This window comes from Chaetodon trifascialis, chromosome 4 (assembly GCF_039877785.1).
Source record: "Chaetodon trifascialis isolate fChaTrf1 chromosome 4, fChaTrf1.hap1, whole genome shotgun sequence".
NCBI lineage: Eukaryota > Metazoa > Chordata > Actinopteri > Chaetodontiformes > Chaetodontidae > Chaetodon > Chaetodon trifascialis.
In genome coordinates, this window is record NC_092059.1 from 30563896 (window position 1) to 30578088 (window position 14193).

The 14193-nt window shown below is 40.1% G+C and overlaps 1 protein-coding gene across 3 annotated transcripts in view; it reads left to right on the plus strand.

The window, feature by feature from the left end:
* dohh (deoxyhypusine hydroxylase/monooxygenase) overlaps positions 1–14193 on the plus strand; it is a 37786-nt gene that overhangs the window by 20551 nt on the left and 3042 nt on the right. For all 3 annotated transcript variants that reach the window (XM_070961440.1, XM_070961442.1, XM_070961441.1), the window contains one exon: positions 10772–11024. In XM_070961440.1, the coding sequence (XP_070817541.1) occupies positions 10772–11024 (253 nt within the window). The remainder of the gene's footprint in view (positions 1–10771; positions 11025–14193) is intronic.

The following is a 14193-nucleotide window of genomic DNA, read 5'->3' on the forward strand; positions in this document are numbered from 1 at the left end:
TTTGTGTTTGTGTTATTTTACAAAAAGTTAAGGTCTTTTTTTAGTGTACACAAAACAAACAAACAAACAGTATACTGTATTCATTCTAATCCCAGGTGTGTTACTCTAAATTTTGACACCAAAATTTTAATTTTTGCTGCAAGCGAATATCGGTTCTAAATATCGGCTATCGGTTTCGCTTGATTATTAATAATCGGTATTGGCCCTGAAAAATCCATATCGGTCGATCTCTAATTCTTACACTTTGGATTGGTTAAAATAATCTCTTAATTCACCTAATTGGGAGAGGAGTGAGAGGGGCCGGAAATCAGAGAAGCAGCAACAAGGCATGTAGAGCCAGAATATCAGAATATTTTTGCATCTTCTTTGGGAACTATTTTCACCTGACATTGACTGGTGCGATTTAAATATATCAGCTTGGACAGATGTTCCTGGTTTAACAACAAAGAAACAAACAAACAAAAAACATCACTACAATAGGATACCATGGTCAGTGGTGTCGAATGCAGCACTAAGGTCTAATAAGGCTAGTACAGAGACAAGTCCTTTATCTGATGCAAGTAGAAGGTCATTTGTAACTTTGATGCACTTATGATGCACTCTAAATCCTGACTGGAAATCCTCAAATGAACCATTGTTGTCATGACTGTTCAGAGCTAAAGGAAAGCATGGTTCAACAGAATTATGGCTCTGCCTGGGTACAGTGCTGAAGAGAAATTTTAAGACTGTATTGCCAGGTGAACCGAAATTCTTCCAAATTGGTAGAGTGCCATTTCCTTTCTATTTTTCATGAAATTTGCTTGAATTTGCAGGTTTGAGGGGTCTTCTTTTTTTCTTTTAGGGGGGCATAGTCATAGTCAAGTGTCATACGCAATGAACCTGTAGCACTATCAACCAGCTAGTCAATTTGGGAGGGACTAAAGTTAACATCGGAGTCCTCTGTTGTATTGAGACATGGCATTGAATGAAATGTTGATGGGATCAAGCATTTTTAAGCATTGTAGTCCACCACAAGCTTATTGGTTTTCTGTTGAGCTTCAGGTGATCGTTGTTGCACCATGTGGTGAAGCTCTCTATCAGTCATCTGTACTCTTCTGTAAAAATAGTCTCTTAAGTGAAAACTGCATGTTTATCACTGCAAATTATTCACTGGAATTATACAGTTATACAGTGCTCATAAGTTTATATATACCCTGGCAGAATTTATAATTTCTTGGCCATTTTTCAGAGAATATCAATAACACAAAAACTTTTCTTTCCCTCATGGTTAGTGGTTGGGTGGAGCCATTTCTTGTGAAACAACTGTGTTTACTCTTTTTAAATCATAATGTCAACAGAAACTACCCAATTGACCCTGATCAAAAGTTACATACCCCAGTTCTTAATACCTTGTATTGCCCCATTTAACATCAATGACAGTTTGAAATCTGTTGTGGTAGTAGTGGATGAGGCTCTTTATTTTCTCAGATGGTAAAGCTGCCCATTCTTCTTGGCAAAAAGAAGAAGAAGAAGAAGAAAGAAGAAGAAACTGTACTTTATTAATCATCCTTTTCGTCACCATTGGTCAGGTGGTGATCTTCTTTTATTAAGGAGGAAACCCTGGGTAAACACGGGGGGAGACCTTCTAGCTGTGAGGCGACAGTGCTACCACTTGTTCCACCGTGCCACCCAGTTCCTGTTCCAGTTCCTGGGGCTGTCTAGCATGAACTACATGTTTGAGATCTCCCCAGAGTGGCTCAATGATTTTGAGGTCAGGAGACTGAGATGGCCATTCCAGAACCTTCAATTTATTCTGCTGTAGCCAATGACAAGTCGACTTGTCCTTGTGTTTTGTTTGAATGTCCAGTTACGTCCCATATGCAGCTTCTGGGCTGATAAGTGCAAATTTTCCTCCAGTATTTTTGATAACATGCTGCGTTCATCTTGCCACTAATTTTGACCGAGTTTCCCGTGCTTTCGTAGCTCACACATCCCCAAAACATCAGCGATCCACCTCTGTGTTTCACAAGTTGTGGATGACCCTTGCAACCTCTGATATTTCACGGATACACTCTGCACTGGCCTACTGACAGAAAAAGCCTGCTTTGGCCTACCAACAGAAAAAGCCTGCTGACAGCTAAAGCTAATTAGCACCAAGATGCCTCTTTTCTCCACAGATGACCTCTACAAACTTCTGCAGCAGGTTGCAGTGTTGGAAACTAAAGTCCAGTGTCTGGAAATAAACGCAGAAGTGAACGGACTTTGTGGAAATTACAGCACCTTGCCGCTGACTCAAAACAGCGGACTGGAGAATGCCAACATCCAGCTAATTAGCTCTGATACAGCTCCCTCGAAACTAAAGGGCTGTGTACCGGGTAATAAATCTGCCAGTATTAGTCCTCCCTGGAATGCTCTTGGGGCAAAGCCCAAGAGTAAATCAGCTGATACGGGGAGACGTCCAACAGGTAGAACCCAGCGCCCAGAGATCTGTGATGCGACAGGCTGGCCTGCGTTAACATCCTACTCAACACCTGTGCAGAGTAAGACACAGCCGTGGATAAAAGCTAAAGGGAAGTTGAGCAACAAAGCTCCCAAACCAGCTAGTGTGCAGGTACAAAATTGGTTTGCTCCACTACTGCAGGGCCCCGGATCTCCAACTGAAAACCTGGATAACTTCTCGGACTCACAGAGAAGGGTAAGGCCTGACAGGAAGTCAGAAGCTAGAAAGCTACAAGGAAAGCTACTGACTGAACCTGAGACTCTGATTGTTGGTGATTCTGCTATTAAAGATGTGGGAAGAATGTACAGCAGAAACACAAAAGTGTTGTCCTTTCCTGATGATACAGTCTCCAACATGACCGACAAAATCCTCAGTATTGTTGCAGAAATTCCAACTCTGAAATACCTTGTACTGCACACAGGGGCAAATGATATTGCGAAACGACAATCTGGTGCTCAAACGAGATTTATGTAAACTGCTAAATACAGTGAGCTCTCTGAATGCTGAAGTCTTCTTCAGTGGGCCTTTACCACCAGTCAGAGGAGGAGGAGAGAGATTCAGCAGATTTTTGGCAGTAAACAGATGGCTTTCAACTGCATGTGATGTCCACTCAGTGCATTTTATTGACAATTTCAACTTTTTCTGGGACCGCAGACATTTTTTCAAAGGAGACGGACTTTCCCTAAACAAGTCAGGAGTTTTATATTGGTCGATATTGATAATTATTGATATTTTTCATGACCTATTTAAAATAAGGACCACGAGAAAAAAACATTCAATTTAAACATTTTTATTTTAAATTTAACCTTCCTCTGATTATAATCCCCTCAGCTATCAAGGCAGAAAGGAAATGTCAACACAACCATGGGAAAACACTCAAATAATAAAAACTGTAAAAATGTAAACAGAGAGAAACCTGAGAACTTTTTTTCTGGCCCATTGTGCCAGAAGCTTCATTGATTCATGTCTCAATAGGTAGGAGGAGAAGATCGGTCCATCTCTCCAGAAACATCACATCATCGAATTAACATGTATTCCATGTCCATAGTATGTTCTAAAACATGGGGATGTTAGACTTTTTAGCACATTTAACTTAGCTCTTTTAAATGTTAGGTCTTTGGCAGGCAAATTATTCTTAATCAATGACTTTATCATCAAGCACAAGCTTGATTTTATGTTTTTAACTGAAACTTGGTTAGGACAAGTTAACAGCACAGTAGTTGTCAATGAGTCAGCCCCTCCGAATTTCAGTTTCATAAGTGAAGTAAGAATGCATAAGAGAGGAGACGGAGTCGCCATTTTGTTTAATGATAGCATTCAATGCAAGAGAGTCTCTTACAGTCAGTTTGAATCTTTTGAATATGTTGCCATTCAATCAAAGTTTCCCTGTCGATCAGTCTTCGTAACCATCTACAAGCCTCCTAGGTACAATGCAAAGTTTTCTGATGAGTTTGCCAAATCTACTGTCTGTTTTTTGTATTGATTTTGACTGTGTTGTGTTAGTGGGTGACTTCAACATTCATGTTGATAATCTCAAAGATGGATGTGCTAAAGAACTTTTAAACATCCTGGATCATTTTGGCCTATCTCAGCACGTAACACATTCAACACATAACAAAGGGCATATATTAGATTTGGTTATCTCCAAAGGGCTTAATATCTCTGAGGTTGTGGTGACGGATGTTGCTCTTTCTGATCACTACTGTGTGTCATTTAAAATGGTCACACCTGCTATTCTTAACAAAAGTGGAACAGAGGTAATCAAAAAGTATTATATTAATGATAATACCTGTGCAGTCTTCACTCAGTCTTTTATACCATCACCAACACTTCCCTCAGCTTCAACTGATGACCTTGTAAACAATTTCAGTTCCAAAGTTATGACTATTATTGACTCCATCGCCCCAATTAAGACCAAAGTTCTGTCAGGAAGGAAAAAGGCACCTTGGAGAAACACCATACTGGTCAAAGTCCAGAAAAGAGTCTGCAGACAGGCAGAGCGCAGGTGGCAAAAAAACAAACTCCAGGTTCATTATGAGATTTACAAAAACAGTCTCCACACCTATAACCATGAACTAAAGAAGGCAAGGCAAGCATTCTTCTCAGAGATTATCAACAGAAACTGTAATAATGCCCGCACTTTGTTTTCTGTTGTGGACAGACTGACAAACCCCACAGCATCAGTCCCTCCTGAGCTGCTATCCAATAAATCATGCAATGATTTTGCAGCCTTTTTACAGATAAAATCTTAAGGATAAGACAAACAGTGCGCAGCTCTAACTCAGGCAAAATGATAAGTCCATCTGTGCCTTCTTGTTCTCCAGTTAATCTAGCAAATTTTAACCTTCTAGACCATACAAGGCTGACAGAAACTGTATCACAGTTAAAATCCACAACATGCTGCCTTGATACTCTGCCAACAAAGTTTTTTAAAAATGTTTTTAATTGCATAGCTCCAGATGTGTTGCAGATAATAAATAATTCTCTTCAGTCCGGTCAGTTTCCCCAGGCCTTGAAAACTGCAGTAATAAAACCTCTCCTAAAAAAGACTAATCTGGATGCCTCAGTAATTAGTAACTACAGGCCAATATTAAATCTTCCCTTTCTAGGAAAAATTATTGAAAGGGTTGTTTTTCAACAAATGCATGCTTTCATGATGCAGAACAATCTTTTTAATGCATTTCAGTCTGGATTTCGTCCACACCACAGCACTGAGACTGTACTTATCAAAGTTTTAAATGACATACATCTGAATAATGATGCTTCCAAAACCTCAGTCTTAGCATTATTAGATCTCAGTGCTGCCTTTGATACAGTTGATCATGACATACTTCTTGACAGACTGGAAAAGTGGGTGGGACTAACTGGCACTGTACTACACTGGTTCAAATCCTATTTACAAGATAGAAACTACTTTGTGTCAATTGGTGAGCATGTGTCTGAAAGAAAAAAGATGATGTGTGGGGTGTCACAAGGGTCCATTCTCAGACCACTTCTTTTCAATATTTACATGTTGCCCCTAGCTCAGATTATGGAGCATCATAATATTTCATATCATACTTACGCCGATGATACACAACTTTATATTTCTGTGTCATCACATGACCACAGTCCCTTACTTTCACTGAATGAGTGGATTTGCCAGAATTTTCTTCAGCTTAATGCAGATAAAACAGAAGTGATTGTTTGGCGCTAAAAATGATAGGTCAAAGATCAGTGCTCAACTTAACTCCATGTCACTGACAAGAACAGATAAAGCCAGAAATCTTGGTGTAATTATTAATTCTGACCTGAATTTTATCAATCATTTAAAGCTCATTACCAAATCAGCCTACTACCACTTGAAAAAATAACCAGAATCAAGGGATGTCTGTCCAAAGAAGACATGGAAAAACTGGTTCATGCATTCATTTTCAGTGGGTTGGACTATTGCAATGGAGTCTTTACTGGCCTAAACAAAAAATCAATTAGGCAACTGCAGCTGATCCAAAATGCTGCCGCACGAGTCCTTACAAACACCAGAAAAATGGACCATATCACACCAGTCCTCAGATCACTACACTGGCTTCCTGTGAGTCAAAGAATAGAATTTAAAATCTTACTGTTGGTCTACAAAGCATTAAATGGTCTAGGACCAAAATATATTCTAGATTTATTAACTCCATATGCGGTATCCAGGGAAAACTCTGACTAGTGCATTTTTACATTGAGCATTTTCAATTCACATTATGAACCAGATGTACTGTTCTATATGTCCTCAGATATCCAGCTGCTCAGCATTGCCCCCACCCACCCACAGTTCTCTGCATCAAACAGCATTTTTAAAACAGGTGTTTGACGGCGTGTCAAATCATGCCCTGAAGATTATAAATACATCTCTGCATGGGCATCTTCATCTATGCATTTAAAACAGCTGCTGTAAAACCATCACTTAAGAAACCCAACCTAGATACTAATGCACTCACTAACTCTAGGCCGATATCCAACCTCCCATTCATCAGTAAGACACTGAAAAGATAGTTTCAGTGCAAATTAACTTATCTTAAGGAAAATAATATTCTAGAGGAATTTCAGTCAGACTTTAGAACACACCACAGCACTGAAGCTGCACTTACTAAAATCATTAGCAACCTCAGATTCAGATGAAATTCAGATGAAAATAAGGTTTCAGTTCTTGTCCCTTTTAGGATTGGGCGGTAATTCGGTAATAAGGTATCCCGCGGTATCTAAAAATAGCAACGGTATCAGTTTCATTACCATCATTAAAAAAATGCTGCACATATAGGTCTATAGGGGTCTAACATAACTGTAGCATAGTCATAACAAAAATGAAGTCTGCTCCGTTCAATGTATCTGGTTGAATTTTTACTCGAGAAAAAGGTGACTGTGCAAAAGTACATGCTACAAAAAGAACCTGAGCAGTTTTACAGGTGTTTTAACACAGGTATGTCCATGCTCATTTAGGCGCGTCTGGGCAGAGGACCGTTATCTCGTAGAGAACGTAGAAAACGCTTTTTCAGCCTTTTTTCTGCTTGCTGTTGTTCTTAGCTTTCATAAAAGGACGAAATGCAAATAAAACAGTAAAATAAGACTTCGGGCTGCTCAGCAGAGTCCTCTGTGAGCACTCTGCTCCTTCATGAGATGGAGCGGTGAAACTAACTGCTTGGTTACGCCGGTCAATAGCTCAGCGACCCGCCCACATTCACCATATAAAAACACCAATGACGATCCAGAAGGAAGTCAACCCAGAGATAGGTTATTGCATGCAAGAGCTCTCCCTCCACTCTAGAAACCCCCTCCTTTTTATGTAAACAACCAGGACCTTCGTGATTGATCTCAAACTAACACAGAGTCATAGGAGGAGACATTAGCAACGTTTTTTCGGGCTGGAATATAACTTTTGACCACAAAACAGCAAAGGTAAAACATACTTTATGATTTAGCAAAGATTTTTTCTGCTACTCTTTGGCTGCTAGCTCGCCAAGTTTTCGTCGCACAGTGTGGAGGCAGACATCTTCGTGATCATCAGATTCTTTGCTTTCATATGATACCAGGCTTTGGTGGTTTGCGTGAAGTGGTGAAATCAGCAGATGCAGTGCCTTTGACGTGCGCTATTTTCGTGCTGTCGTTACATGCACATATAATTAGGTTAGGAAGTTAAAGTTAGGACTGGTGCTTCTTCATGTGAGCATTGACTGAACTGCGCGCATGTCACGCTGCCCTGCAAAGTGATTTTTAATTAGTCACGGTAATACTGAATACCCCGGGAAAATGTGGGGAAAGTTTGAGGGTATCAAAATTTGGATACCGCCCAACTCTAGTCCCTTTAGAGCTAAGTGTAGCAGTTGATACAATTGACCACGATATCAAGATCTCTCAAGCGTCTTGATCTGTAGGTTGGGTTTTCTGTGTGTGTGTGTGTGTGTGTGTGTTAAACTGGTTTAGAACAAACATGAAAGGGAGAAAGTTTTTCATCAGTCTTGGAGATCATGAAACATGACATCTGTCTTGTTTTTGAATTGAATTGGGAAAAAAAAAAAAACAGACGCTGAAAGACTTCTCAGTGTTTTTTTTCAGAAGGCCAGTAAATAATGCATTGCAGTAATCAAGTCGCCTTTAAATAAAGGCATGAATAAGTTTTCAGCATTTTTTTTTGTTCAGTTCAATTCAATTTTATTTGCATAGCACTAAATCGCAACAGAACTTGTCTCAGGACACTTTCCATATAGAGCTGGTACAGTTCGAGCTTACTTTTATCTACGGAGTCCCAACAATTCCCTCATGACCAAGCACTTGGCGACAGTGGCGTGGAAAAGCTTCCTTTTAACAGGCAGAAACCTCAGGCAGAACCAGGCTCTGGGTGGGCAGCCATCTGCCTCGACCAGTTGGGTGAGAGACAGCAAGAGTGATGCAATTAGAGAGACAGACAGAGAGAGAGAAACAGACAGAAATGCAATCACAGTAAGTTACAGTGGATATAAGGATAGTGGGTATGTTTATAAGGTGATAAGAAATACAGTTTTAGTCACCTTGTTGATGTGGGATTTGAAGCTTGTCTGTGAGCCAGAACCAAGGGGAGAGAGGACATTCGTCCAGTTTTAGCTGCTCTGCACTGACTTCCTGTAACATTCAGGATTGATTATGAGGTCCTCCCCCGCGTTTACAAAGCCCTTAATGGACTAGAACCAAGTTACATCACTAACTCCTTCATTTATTATTTGCCTTCATGAACACTGTGATCATCTGCTGCCGGTTTGTTGGAGTTTTCCAAGAACAATAGAAAGAAAATTGGGGATGCAGCCTTTGTACATTACACTCCAAAGCTCTGGAGCAAACTACCTACAGATATCAGGGAAGCAGCTCACTGAATTTTTTTCTAAAGAAAGCTAAAAACTTCTCTCTTCTCTTTAGCCTTTCACTAGCTATGACTTCCTGATACATGTCTGAAACTGTTGTTCTTTGCCTCGAGCTTATGCACTGCTGCATTTCTTTTAAAATGTTCTTTGGTTTTATTCATTGTCTTTATTCCTTCTTATACAACAGTTAGTTCTGACAAAGTAATTTGATTGGGCAAGAGACATTACATGAGTGCTGATACAGAGTACAACAGCACTGGGACTTTTTACTGACATTATCACTTGGCTGTACAGGCGTTCTAATAACCGTTAATTAATGTTACGTCAGTTGTTAGCTATCTTAGATTGTGGCAAACTTTGCAGGGCAAAGATGGACATATTTCCACAAATAACATTTGATCTAAATTATGAATGGTCATCAGACTCAGAGGAGGATGAAGGGAAGGATAGAGCCCTGGATACATCAGCGCAAACCAGGTGTGCCGATATGACAGCTGACCTCAACAAATTAGAGAAGAGCAAAAATGATATGAAAACCGGTGGGACACTATGTATGAGGAGCGAGGAAATGAGCTCTGCCTGGTAGCGTCACTCAAAAAACACCTAAAGAAAATTCCATCTGAGGCCCTGTATCTGTAGCCGAGGAGGGCAACAGTGGCGACAGTGTATGGTATACTGCCATTTCCCTGGGAGTAAACCAGCGGTCACAGATGTTACCCAAGATGTGCAAGGAGGCAGGGACACAAATGTCTCACACCAACCACAGCCTGAGAGCCACTGCCATACAGAAAGTGTTTGATGCCGGACTCGAGGCGAGGGAGATTATGGCAGTGAGTGGGCATAGGTGAAATGCTTTATATAAACAGACGCAAACTACGATGTCAGTTTTGATTCAGAGATAATATGGTGCAGAACGTAAAATACATATCGAAGCAAAAACTTGTTTCACAGGTCTGAAAGCTCGCAAAAAAGTTACTAGAGAGCTGGAAACAATGGAGCAACATGCGGTCTGATCGAGCTGTTAACTCATCAGAAACACACATCATGCCACCAAAGCATCTGTCAACAGACTCTTATTTCAGTGGTTGCACAATAAATGGAAACATTCAGATAAATGTAAATGATACAAAGTAGCGGTAATATGCAGACACAGAGTAGCAAGCTTGTGTGTAGGAAGTGTTTATGTGTTGCCTGGCAACAGCCTTGTCTCCCTTCCAGTTGCAGAACTATTTGTGTTGGCGTAGCCAAATAAATGATTAAATAAACAAACAAATCAAAATTTCTTGTTGCTTATTACTGTAAACTAATAAAATGCACTTGTAGATCTTTTGTATAAAAGCAAACCAATAGATTATCTGCGACACTTTGCCTGCAGCCTCATGCCTACGACTGAATCACACCAGTGCTGATATTCAGCACAACAGCACTCCCTCTCGTGGGATATTGCTTAATTATTTTACATTCACTTTTTATCTGTTTTTATGTCCATCCTGTTATCTTTATTCTACTCTATTTCTACCTATATTTTGATATTTTATTGTGGTTTTTTGCATTCTTTTTTTATTTCATGCTATTTCAGTCTTAATTTACATTCATTTTTATCTGTTTTTATGTCCATCCTTTCTTGTTTATGTAAAGCATCCACTTGGTGCATGTTTCTTTCTTGTAAAGCACTTTGAGCTGCAACTCCTGTATGAAAGGTGCAATACAAATAAAGTTTATTATTATCCAGACTGTGTATTTTGAGAGGTAGTTTTCACAATGCAAGCTGTGATTCTAATTAGGGTTTCAAGCCCTGTGAAACTGACATCTTAAATCACAATGATATTGATATAAAAACAGATATTGCTGTACCAATGATATCGTCAGATGCATGTCATCACACACATTGTTTCTATCTCTTCCACCTCTGTCATGCTCCCCTGCTTCCCTACAGGTTGCAGAGACGTGTCAGTTGGCTGTTCATCGGTTGGAGTGGCTGCAGAGTGGAGGAGAGAAACTGTTAGATGATGGAAGTACAGATAACCCCTACTGCTCTGTAGACCCTGCCCCTCCAGCAGTGACGAAGAGTGTATCAGAACTACGCTCTATCCTGTTGAATGAGAGTCTGCCACTCTTTGAACGCTATCGTGCCATGTTTGCCCTCCGTAACCTTGGCAATGAGGAGGCTGTACTGGCACTCGGAGACGGTAGGATACAGCACTATAGCTTACTATTTTATCCTTGTATCACTGCACAATTGAAACCACACAACTGTTACATATGATCAGATAAATTTTAGTCTTTTTCATATTTTGACCTCTGTTATAATCTTTGTTCTTTGTAAATCAAAACATTTGTACAGTCATCAGCCTGTGAAATGATTTCAGTGTGAAATTGAAAAAAACACAGCTGGTTGTTTTTGTTAAGAATTTTGTTCTGCATTTTGGAGAGATTTGGGGTTTTTCACTCAACAGAGACAATTAATCCCATCATACTATGCATAACAGTCCTGGGCCACCACCCAAAAGAACTCAAACATTTCAGTTACTGAGCTGCTCATAAAATTCGTTATGAAAAGAATGGAGGATAAGAACTCATCGCATAGTAGGCAAACTTCTTGAAGCCTTGTGAATTTGGAAAAAAAAATATGCCAAGCAGATGCATACTAACAAATAATATTTCAATATTTCAAACCATGTAAAAATGAATATGATGCAAGAGTTCTTTGTTGTTCAATGACTGGAGTGTTATATTTCAGCAGTATTAAGTAATATAACAGTAGTTGGCCTTATAGGCCTTCTGGCATTGGAAGGGAATTTTCTTTTCAAAATGATGGTACTTTGAACTTTGCATATGCCTGACATTGGTTTTCCATCCATCATGCCTGCTGCTTTGTAAACAAGCATGTGTTCATCCTAAGATTCAAAAGTGGAGTGAACATTTAGGAAAAAAATGTCATTATTAATTTTATATTGAAGTTTTCACTTCTGAAAATTAATAATAATAAAACTAATACATTTTATTCTGGCTTTTGAAAGCACTCAAGGTCACTGTATAGCAAAGAATTAAAAGCAACAAATGGAACATCAAGATACCAAAGAAAAAAATAGAAATAAATTAAACTAAACAGTAAAACAGTTAAACAGAATATGCCAAAAGATGGGTTTTAAGACAAGATTTAAAAGTCAGAAGGCAGTCTGTATTACAGATGTCTGATGGGAGGGAGTTCCAAAGGCAGGGGCCAGAGCAGCTGAAGGCTCTGAGTCCAAAGGTAGACAGATGGTCAGAGGGAACAGTGAGGTGAATAGAGGTAGAAGATCTGAGTGTGTGAGAAAGTGTGTTGATATGTAGGAGCAGGGTTGTGGATGGCTTTAAATGTGAGAAACAGAATCTTAAAATTGATGCGATAGTGGAGTGGAAGCCAGTGGAAGAACAGGAGTGATGTGGTTAGTGGACGGGGTTCTGGAGATGATGCAAGCAGCAGAATTCTGGACTAGTTGAAGTTTATGGAGTGTTTTGTGAGGGAGACCAAAGAGGAGGGAGTTACAATAGGCAAGATGGGAGGTAATCAGGGAGTGAATAAGAATAACGGTGGTGTGTGGTGTGAGGGATGGACGGAGGCGATTAATGTTGCGGAGATGGTAGTAAGCAGACTGGGTGACATTATTGATGTGAGCTTGGAAGGACAAATTGGAGTTGAGGATGGCACTCAGACTCTTAACCTGAGGGGAGAGGGAAACAGAGGCATGATCAACAGTTAAAATAGCGAGATTTGGACAGGGCGGATTTAGTGTCAATAAGTAAAATTTCAGTTTTATCACTGATAAGTTTAAGAAAGTTGTTGGAGAACCAAGATTTAATTTCCTGTAGGCAATTGCAGAGGGAGGTGGGTGGAAGGGTGGAGTTAGGTGTAGTCGAGAGGTAGAGCTGGGTGTCATCCGCATAACAATGAAAATTTATGTTAAATTTATGGAAGATATGGCCAAGAGGAAGTCGGTAGATAATGAAAAGAAGGGGCCCTAAGACAGAACCCTGGGGAACACCGGAAGTGACTGGAAGGGGGTGGGATTTGAAAGATTGGAGCTGAATGAACTGAGTGCGGGCAGTTAGATATGATTTAATCCATTGAAAGGGTATATTAGAGATTCCAATACAGGTCAACCTGTCGATGAGAATATTGTGGGAGATGCTGTCAAAAGGCGCACTCAGATCAAGAAGGATGAGAATGGTTTGAAGTTCAGAATCTGCTGCCATGAGGAGATCATTGGTGATTTTTACTAATGCTGTTTCAGTACTATGTAGAGGGTGGAAACCAGACTGGTGTTGTTCATACAGGTTATTGTCAGAAAGGTTGGCATGAAGCTGAGATGCAACTGTTTTTTCAAGGATTTTGGAAAGAAAAGGAAGGTTATAGATCGGACAAAGGTTATTGAAATCATTGGGATCTGAACCAGGTTTCTTGAGAATAGGGGTTATGGAAGCTGATTTGAAAGATGAGGGAACAACACCAGTTGAAAGTGAGGAATGGATGATGGAAGTGATCAGAGGAGCTACAGAGGGAAGGCAGGCTTTAACAAGGATGGTGGGGAGAGGGTCTAGATCAGGGGTGGGCAAACTTTTTGATTCGTGGGCCACAATGGGTTCTAACATTTGACAAAGGGGCCGGACTAGGAGCAGATGGATGGAGTGCTTTGGTAACCCCACCTCATTGGAGAAAAAAATACACATCTTGGTATATGGAGAAAACGTGCTTTAATTTCAAATGAAAATGAAGAAGTATTACAACAAAATATCTGACTTTAAAATGAGTCTTAAAACACTGAAAATCAAATGAATAAAATGCAACTTTTTTTTATTACTAACCATTTCTATTTTAAAGCACTGAAAGTTCTGTTATCCTTCAGGATATCACCATCACTCTCCTCCTGACTGTCGAAACAGCGGCAGCAAGTCAGTCTGTGGAGCGCGTTATATTTGATCTGCGCGCACTATTTATTTGGAGAATTTGCACTCACTTGCGCATCACAGAGACAATTTTAATTTTAATGGGAACAATGTTGTTGGTCTCCTTTTTTAGCCAGCGCATCAAAGTCTGGAGTTAGTTTTGTTGTGGCGATTCTCAGAATGGATCTGAGGTGTGGCTGGCTTTGTTGATGCTCATGACGCTGAAGGTCTGTTCACACACGTAGGTCAAGCCGAACAATGCCAGCATCTTCTGCGCTGTCCGCCGGAGATTTGGAAACGCGGCTTCATTGAGTGAAGCATAGAAGTCATTTAGTTTCAGAGAGTTGAACTTCTCTTTTAAGACAGGGTCGGACTGAAGGTCGATCATTTCGAGCTGCAGCTCCTCTGGAGCTGTTTCGGGGTCTTGTGACA